The sequence below is a fragment of the Ammodytes marinus genome, assembly GCF_949987685.1.
Source record: "Ammodytes marinus genome assembly, chromosome: 5".
Lineage (NCBI taxonomy): Eukaryota > Metazoa > Chordata > Actinopteri > Uranoscopiformes > Ammodytidae > Ammodytes > Ammodytes marinus.
Genome location: NC_137234.1, coordinates 21,659,388 through 21,668,616, shown reverse-complemented (window position 1 = coordinate 21,668,616; position 9,229 = coordinate 21,659,388). Strand labels below are relative to the sequence as shown.

Sequence of the window (9,229 nt, the reverse complement as noted above, 5' to 3'; positions counted from 1 at the left end):
GGTCCACTGATACCAGGCAATGCCCCAAAACACCTCTGAGACTGAAGCAGTGCTTTACTCAGCATGTGTAAGTCAGGCGATTTGACTTTGATCCACTTACTGAAAGAAACCTAACTGGAAGATTCATGCAGATTTAAACTATAATTTTACACAAAATGTAGATTTTTAACTGGATGCAAACACCAAATAGCCTACAGTAGATGAACATATAAACATCATTCGATGTATAATCATAACACTGGATAGTAGGCCTAAGTCTGTTGTTTTTAATTTCCTGTGAAAGTTTTGGGGATTGGTGTCAATACCTGTTTCGATCTTCTTTCTCCTGCAGTCTCCTCTAAAGACTCGCTGCAGACTTCCACAATGTGATAGCCTATCGTTTAATGTTTTATTTATTTAATTATATTCAAGCCTTGAAAGATTAATTGACCACACATAAAGCTGTGGTGGATGGGGTGAGGGAAGGTCCCGCCTCACTGTGGGGTTTTCTAAATAAAAAGGCCGCGGTGATGACTGGCATGTGACTTCCTGAGTCTGGCTGCAAGATTCAGCCTTTGTAGTCACATGATGCCTGCACATCATAACACCGAGTACTGGAAAAACACTGCAAATGGGCCTGCCCTCTGTCACATGGACGTGCAGTATGTACAGTGTGAGCTTCTGCTGTGTGCGAAATGCAACATTGGGAAGACTTCATTAATCATCCCCTGTGATGATATTACACCACTGCTTTTAATATCCCGGTGATTCGATGCTGACCGGAACCCAACTGAGCTCCATTATTGTTAAGAAATTTTTTATTTTGATAAAGGTTAATGTTATATGATGAATGTTATGAATTGCGTTGCCATGCCAGAGCGATTGCTTAGGTTAACCGATTAATCGATAACTGTGAGCAGTCATGTTGGCCTAGGGAACATTCATCATCACAGTAAGTCCCAACTAGGCTCTGAGTCCTGCTGATGTCACAGAGTTTGATTCATATGTTTGAATTTGGCTTTAACTTTGAGAACTAAATGGAACAAGTTATAGATGACAATATTCTGTTAAAATGTGTATTTTCCCATCAATTTGAATGAGATGCTGGCCTCATGTTTAGGCACACTGCATTTGGTGCACCATCAAGATGGTTATGGCTTGGCAGATGCTAGTTATACGCCCACTGATTCTGTTTTCACTATTTACTTATTATAGTGCAATCAACTGCAAGAGCAAATTCATTTGTTTCAATATGAGAGACATTTGTGGTCTGAATTGGCTCCTAAAAAAAAGGACACGTATAAAATGCGTATGATACAAATATAGCCACCAAAAGTATGACAGTCTTCACGGAGGAAATTCACTTATTGGCATTTTATCAAATATTTGTATCCACGTGAAACACTCCTTTCTCAAGAAGCACATCAAAGGCCTCTGTGAAAAGTAAATAATATTCATAAATCGTCCCCCTTCAATCAGCCTTTTAATCCTCCTTTTTGAAAATAGCTGTAACGTTTCTCAGTAATTACACTCCCTCCCTCTGGGCACGTTTCATCTAATTCGCTACAGAAACGTCCATTTCCTGCTCAGCATGTACAGAGTGTAGGTGACTGCTGTCGGCGGAGAGATGAGAGAACGAACAAAACAAAGCTGAGCCTCTGCATGGGGCAAAGCCTTGAATAAAAAAATAAATATTTTGTGCTTGTTTCATCCCTTTTGGCTATGTCCTGCAAAACTGAAACGTTGTAAACAAAGTGAGATGATTTAGTGACCTGAGTCAAGCTGTCTGTCTGAGTCCCCCCTTTCCTCAGCCCGGCCCCTGGCCCCTCCCTCTGTGGCTGCAGTAGTTTGACTCCTACAGGCTGGTTTGAGTCATGTTGGCTTCTGGCCTGGCGTCCACCTTCACAAGCCACAGCCCAGCTCAGTCTGGAACCACACTCATGAAGTCAACCCCACCCAGGTTGTGTTACTGCTCTCAGGAGCTGTTTTTAGTGCACATGACTGGACTGGAGGGTCACATTGGGTTACTTGTCGCAAAAGTACTTTGGTGTGTTGTTTTCCTCAATATTTACAGTGCTAAAAGGAATCAATCCACTATAAGTGTAACAATATGAAAATGGACAGCTTCAGACATGATAAAGATTAAGAAAACTATACTGTCATGTGGTTTTCATTAATTATATTACTTTTTGCATCTGTATTTAGACGATATAACTTACTCTGTGAGGACTGTTTTTCGAATCTTTGGGCAGTCTCATTTAACATCTGCAAACCACGTCTTAACAACACAGTGATTAACTGTGACCTAAAGTGACTTTAAGCGCCAGTGGAGAAACCAATCATCATCGTTAAATCTGAGTAGTCAAACCAAAAGGAAATTCTGCAAAGCCATGTGCATTTTTGGTAGCCTGGAAATCCAGACCCTGATATCATGAACATAGAGGGTCTGGCCACGATCAATAGTAATTTCCAACTCAAGGGGCGGCTCCTACTCGTGCATTTCAAATGCCACTGCACGCAGTTGGATAGTGTAGTGTATTATGTTACTAAACATTTTATATTAAGCTATACTGCTTCAGGAGGACACGACACTGAGTTAGTCTCATCTTGCAGGGACCAGAGTTAGGAATATGGATTGCTTAAGTTGAGGAAGCCAGCAGGCTGATCTCTAGATCATTCAAATTGTACACAATAGAGGGCTCCGAGAAGGTCCTTGGTGGGGGCAATTTAGGACAGTTTGGTTAAGATTTAACAGCTAATTTATTGGCCCCTGGCTAAAGGGATTGTCCTAAAGTTACTGAATCAGACTTCCTGGCCCCAAATGGCATAGCACCTTCAGGTGATGATTACCCCAGATGTCCTCTGGGCAGTGTAGGTCAGAGCTAGTTAGGGTCCACCAATCAGGAGTTAGGCGAGGTGGAGCTTACTGACCTAAGAACTAATCAACTCACTTAGATTTGCAGATTAAAAGCCACCACAATACAGGAAGAGACAGGTCTTTTAGTATACAGGAACTCTTCATAGGTTTTTAGTTTATAGGAATTCTTCATAGCTTTTGGTTTTAGGCATGTACCTCTATTAGTTTTTTGGCTACAAACACTTTAACTTTTTATTGGCTTCGTTTTGACTGCAGGATGAGTTTTGTTGTTTAAATAAAAGAATTGTTCCTGAAGACCTCCTCATCTGCCTCAAACTGCGTCTTCTTTCATCAACCCACTACCAACGCCGTTTTTCTGAGTGAAGGCCGAGAAATATACTGCAATAGCACTACAACCAATCAGAGTGATGCACAAGGTGACGTATTAAGCCGCATTCGTTAAGCAGCGAACAGCTGTTAAACTGTGGAATTAAACTTTTGGCGTGGTCGGTCGGCAAAACAGAACATTCCACTTACTTGCTAATGAAAGATTTGTGTACCGTCTTCCAAATCGTAAAGGGTCGAGGCCAAAGCAGTCTCAAACTCACACAACATATCCGCAGCCATCTCTGATGTTTACTATCACGGCTTCGACGTCGCATGCACGTCACTGTCCTCATCTGGTTACGTCCTCCCCAGAGCACCATGCAAAGGGCTCTGGCCCGCCCATATTAGATACAACCATTTGAAACGTGAGCCCGGATTTCTGGTCTTTTTGATAAAGCTTCAATGGAGAGTGTCCAGACCAACAGGCGCAGCAAATTTTATTTGTCAGCGCCCAGTGGCAGGTCTGGGAATGCCAGGCTACATTTTTGGAGTTACACGCATACAAAATTAGCAGTTTTGGGTTCTGAGTTGTGCTTTTAATTTGTCTGCTAATGCAATATTATGTGAGCTGTAGGTCTCGAGAGCAAATGTCAAGACCATTTGAAACATGGTGAAGCAGCAATTGTGGTGGAAAACAAATAATTGGTAAATAATTTTTATTTATTTAACATCAGCAAAGTACAAAGTTATTGATGTGTTTTACAAAATGTATACAAATAAATACCACAACAAGTTAACAAACAGAAAGTCAGAGAAAACACACTTTGGCACGCAATAAAATGCAAATGTTCCTGTCCTTTTTAGGAGTATAATAACACAGTCCACGTTTTAAACCTTCTGCCACTGTTTGGAGGAGGGAGAGCCGATCTGAAGGCCTGCGAAGAAGACCTGGTAACGCTGCTTCCACATGATGAAGGCACCGACGGCACAGACTAATGCCTGGGCCAGGTTGAGCAGAATCTGGATGAGGAAGTAGAAGGGCAGTGTCCCGGTGATCACCTGACAGTCGCTCACTCCCTGGTAGGTGAAGGTGCGGGCTATGGGGTCATCTTTGTCCGCTGTGCACACGCAGTCCTCTCCCTCCGCCTCACAGCTGAAGCCCATGCTCTGTGAGTAGTGGTGTCCCGCGAACGCCATGGCCAGCAGAGAAATGACCAGGCCGATCATACACAGAATGAAGTAGAGGAGCTGCAGAGGGGAAGAGGATGAGTCGGAGAGGGTCACGTACTTTTTTATCCTTAAAAATGCTTTGATTAAAACAAAATCTTCTTATCTTTAATGCCTCCGGAAACCTTGTTTAAAATACTTTAGGAAAAATCAATATGTGATGTCAAAGTTGGGCTTCTCAATAAGCTTATACAAAAAATTCGACTGAAAATAAATGTTCAGAAAATATTCTAAAACTTAGTTTAAAATACAGATATTTAACTGTGTCTAGAGATTGCTTTACAGGGCTGTGTGGGCACGGTCAACCGTATCAAACAGTCTAGAATATTCTGCAGAGGACTGCGGTGATTGGTTAAAAATACTGTACTTGTGTCATTAGAACCAGAGCATAACCCAGCTAATCTATAGTTTATCAAACTTAATTTACTCTATCTTTAATCTGGATTGATAAATATGCTTAACTCTTTTCAGATGGTTACTATCATGCAACTAACTCCCCAAATGACATAGTTTGAAGGATTTTGTGGATTTGGGTTAACGGGGCTTTAACTCCTTGTGTTTTGTATACAAGAAAATCTGGCTCCTGCTTTTGTCGGTTGTCTGATGATTAACCCAGAGTGCCAAAAGTTGTATCTTAGAAACAGGCATGCCGGCTCAGTGCCCATGCTAAGTTAAAAAGATAAACTATGATACAACCTGGAAAGGTCTGGCCTTCAGAGTGGTAGCCCAGATGAGACAAAGCACATGCAAGACTGCCCTGCAGCTACTACAGCCTCTTCCCACCTTTTGGTGCACATCCTGAATTGCATGCATGTAGAACAACAGGGCAGGTCTAAAAATACAGCTGTAAAATGTAACAGAGGCTTTGTGCCGTTTACGCAACTGCACAATCTCAATAACACTGAACCTTCATCTTAATCCATCGCTTATATAACAGGAACCCTCAATCGCTGCTGTGTTTTGCTCTCATTTACATGCTGCTTATGGAATTATGCAAGTGATGAGAGGCGTTTGATTTGAAATTGCATTTATGTTAATTTTGGAACTGCTGTGAAATCTGGGGTTCGGCTGGTAACCAGGAAATGTATGTGTACACCAAATGCATCAAAAGGTGCTCCATTTAACATTGTGTACTATCACTGAATGGAGACGATCTGACATCCCCAAAGCAAGTAGAAACTGAAAGGAGTGAACAACTCATCGGGCTGTTGGTTACAGTCAATATGGCCTCGTGCTACACTTTTCAGTGACCATCCTGACACAATGAATACTATTTTGAAAGGCTTATCAGATAGGAAGGACTGTCATCTTACAGCATTAGGAAGACTTCAGAGATATCTCCAGTTAGAGCACAGTTTCTACTCACTCCACTTGTTTCCTGCCTTTGGGCAATTGAAGAAAGAGATAAATAAACTATAAAGTCATACATTCTTAAGATACAAATTAATATAGTAAGGCCCTGTGATCATTGAGCACTCTGAATTAATTACATAAATGACCTTTGTGTTTAGAGCCAGAGGAAGAGACACTGGCGGCTAATTTAAACTGTTCTGGCATACACTTTACCAACAGTTCTTAAAGGACTATTTTATGTGGCTTTTTATACAACTGTACTTATCTGAACCTACAGTACTCCCGGCTTTTGTAAATGCATTTACTGCAGGGAGAAAGAACGACACTGGCGTATTTCAACAAGAAAGGAATATGCATCATTCTAATATCTACCTCATAAAAGACCATTGCTATGTCTGCAAAGTCTGCTTTTCAAACTTTGTGCGGGCAAAATATAAGTGTTTTGAAAAATTCTCCTCACAGCATTTGTACATATTTGAACGTGGTGAACCACACAGGAACAAGGGGAAAACGAAAAAAAGGACCTGCTGCTGAACAGCAAACAATGGTGGCCTTAATTTTAATTGCCTTGAAATTCCACCTGCATATATTGTGTGGCTAATTAAGCGGCACAATCTAGTCACGTTAATGAATGGACTCATCCACTCGTAGGGAATCCCCGTGGAGCTCTTTTAACAAGGAATGCTGTTAAATGCCTTTCTCTCAATGCCATATACAGTGCATTTACAGTTGCACACGAACAGCCATAGAACTATTACAGTTTCTCAGCAATAAATAATAGTTATCTGCATTGCTCCTCTCTGGGAAACACACTGACTACTATATAAGTTTGGTCAGCTCCAAAGAGACATGTTGTGCATTAATTGGGAACCTGATTTCATTCCGTATATAGGACATGAAAGATCATTATTCACAAACTGATTTGTTGCACTTTTCACTTTTGCAAACGATGTGTCAGCGTGTGCGTGGACTCACCTTGACAATGAATTGGACAGAACTTCTCTCATCCGGCCGGTAGTTGACACAGTAAAGGATGAAGCCGATGATGGAAACTAAGCACAGCTGCAACCATAAATAAGACAAAAAGAAAGTTTTAAACAATTTGATTAGATTCACTCATAGTGGGACAGGGGAAAATAACAATATAATAGTCTGTAACTTTTCAATATCACACAAAAATGTACAATCAAACTTGTGCTATGTTTCTACATGTGTACCTTGTTGCTTTACATGTATGCATTGTACAGTATGTTTGCTGTGAGATACAGTATAACTGTACATACAACAATGTTGCTCCCGATAGAATTACTGTATTTGCCCATGGGTTTCCATCCGTGTCTCCTAATCTTGCACGATTGCATGATTCAGCAGGGAGCTGTCATCTGATTACATTACGATTTCTCCCTCTCACACAGACGCGTTCACACTCGATCTCTTCAGTGAAATTGCAGTCTTGTGACTAACGTGCGGCATCTTATTTCAATGTTTTCCCCAAGTTCTCAAAGCACTCAGGATTCACTGGAAAGTTCTTGATGACCTCAGTGTTTTTCACTTGGCTGAATCTCGTGAGGATCTAACTCGGGATGTTAGTGTCCAGGGATGTTTTTGAGAGCAGAAGGCGCCTGTGATTAGCCAGGACGGGCTCCAGAAACAGGAACAACATGTTGTTCTTTTGCTATCACTGAAATGTGACCCTAAAGTTCATTCTAAATTAGGATAATTAGTTGAGTGAACATGTTTGTTGTTTCCTATCCAATAATGGAAAAGAAACAATGGATCCTTCTCATTAACTTACACTTGCTTTAATTGTGTAACTAACTGACACACTTCCGGTAATGGTTGCAGTGGTATCTGTTGGAAAGTGCTTTTATTGTTAACTAGTTAACTGGAATTTGAATGTTCCTCTCTTACTTTTCAAAATAAATTTCAATGGATATCTTTACTCACATGTATTATTAGACTAACAGTAACACTAACTGTTCATTTCCTGATACTTTCAGTGCTTATACAATCAACTCAACTTCCCGTGGGGCTTACACTAGCACTTCATATTACTTCAGTAGCTCAAATTAGCTGACACTTTAGCTCCTTTAAGGTGACTACTGGGAACTTTCAGTTCTTGTTGATTCTAGCAGCATCTTTGGACAAAGGCTGTGTTTCTATGACGACATCGCCTGCTGTCCTAAAGATCTTTGCTAGCAAGTGCCGGCGGTGCGTGCATTTGTTTTGAAAGCGAGTGAAAGAGAGACCACAGGATGCATCACGATGATGTTATGTATTTAAATGTGATGCTAATATGAGGAACTGGAAGCAAAATAAACTTTGATTTATTACGGTTCAGGAAACACAGGATGTTCCGTTCGGCCTGCCGAAAATTGTTTTGTCGAAGTTCCCAGGAGATGGTACCCTTGCAAAGACATTAATACTAACTATATAAAAATAGCATTGTTCTCTGTGATGGTAATGAGACTGTTTCCTAAAAATGTAAAAGTCCCTTTAAGTGGGTCAACTTGAACTGCAACTTACATACAACATTTAACATGCAAATAGTTCACATTTTAAGACAAGTACATGTTATTTAAAAACATTTTAAAGGCTTTTCTGGTTATTTGTGTTTGAGTGTGTGTTTATGAGGCAGATGGTACAAACAACTAGGCGTAAACAAGTATGGTATGCACATTACATATTTCATAAAATAACAAGGTATTCAGATGCCCTAAGTTGTTTCAAAGGTCAAGTTTGAAGAATAGGGCATGCTGTGATTGGCTTGCTTGTCTCATGCAGGCCAGATATTGAGGATTTGTTGGACATACAACCACAGCGACAGAAGGTGCCAGCAGGCCTGTGTGACTGTGACAGCGGCTTGGCGACTCAGGTGTATGAATTGAGATGAATATGACAGATGGGAGATGTATTAGCCCATGACATTATACCAGTGATTTCCCCATGCCTACAGTGGCCGTCTGGCTGAGACATGGTGGGTGAGCTATGGGGCCAGTGTTGACATGCAGTGTGTGGCAAAGAGGAAGAAGACACACCACGCTGTAGGATATAGGTGAGGGTCATGCAGCAGAAGTATATCAGACTCAGGGATCCATGCAAACATGTCAATATAGGTTTTGGAGCAGCTTACGATGATCCCAGCCCAGTGTGGCGTCTCCCTGGCCAGCAGTGAAGAGGGGCTGATGGCCAACGTGAGGAAGGCCACGGCTGCCACGGCGACCCCTAACAGCAGCTGGAGCACGGCCACCAGCAGAGGGAAGCGAAAGAATCTACAACACCCGTCCTCTGGCGCCGATGGGCTTTCCTCTCTCTCCATCCTGCCGTGTTGCTTACCTGGGGAACCTCCCTGCCCCATTTCTCCACTATTTCTTTACCACTCTCTCTGTAACCGTCGACTTTACACTGTTGCAGCAGTGTTTTTTTAGGGTTGGAGGAGGCTGTCTGTCGTATGCTGCCTCTCTCTCTTTCTCCCTTTTCCCCTCC

General features: G+C 41.6%; 1 protein-coding gene across 1 annotated transcript; it reads right to left on the bottom strand.

Moving 5' to 3' along the window:
- Positions 1-3,845: 3,845 nt before the first annotated feature.
- Positions 3,846-9,229, bottom strand: sspn (sarcospan (Kras oncogene-associated gene)). Its single transcript, XM_080027402.1, has 3 exons — positions 8,877-9,229; positions 6,719-6,805; positions 3,846-4,411 (listed from the first exon to the last, which is right to left on the bottom strand). Exons 1-3 carry the CDS (start codon positions 9,099-9,101, stop codon positions 4,052-4,054), a joined length of 672 nt encoding a protein of 223 aa, XP_079883528.1. The 5' UTR covers positions 9,102-9,229; the 3' UTR covers positions 3,846-4,051.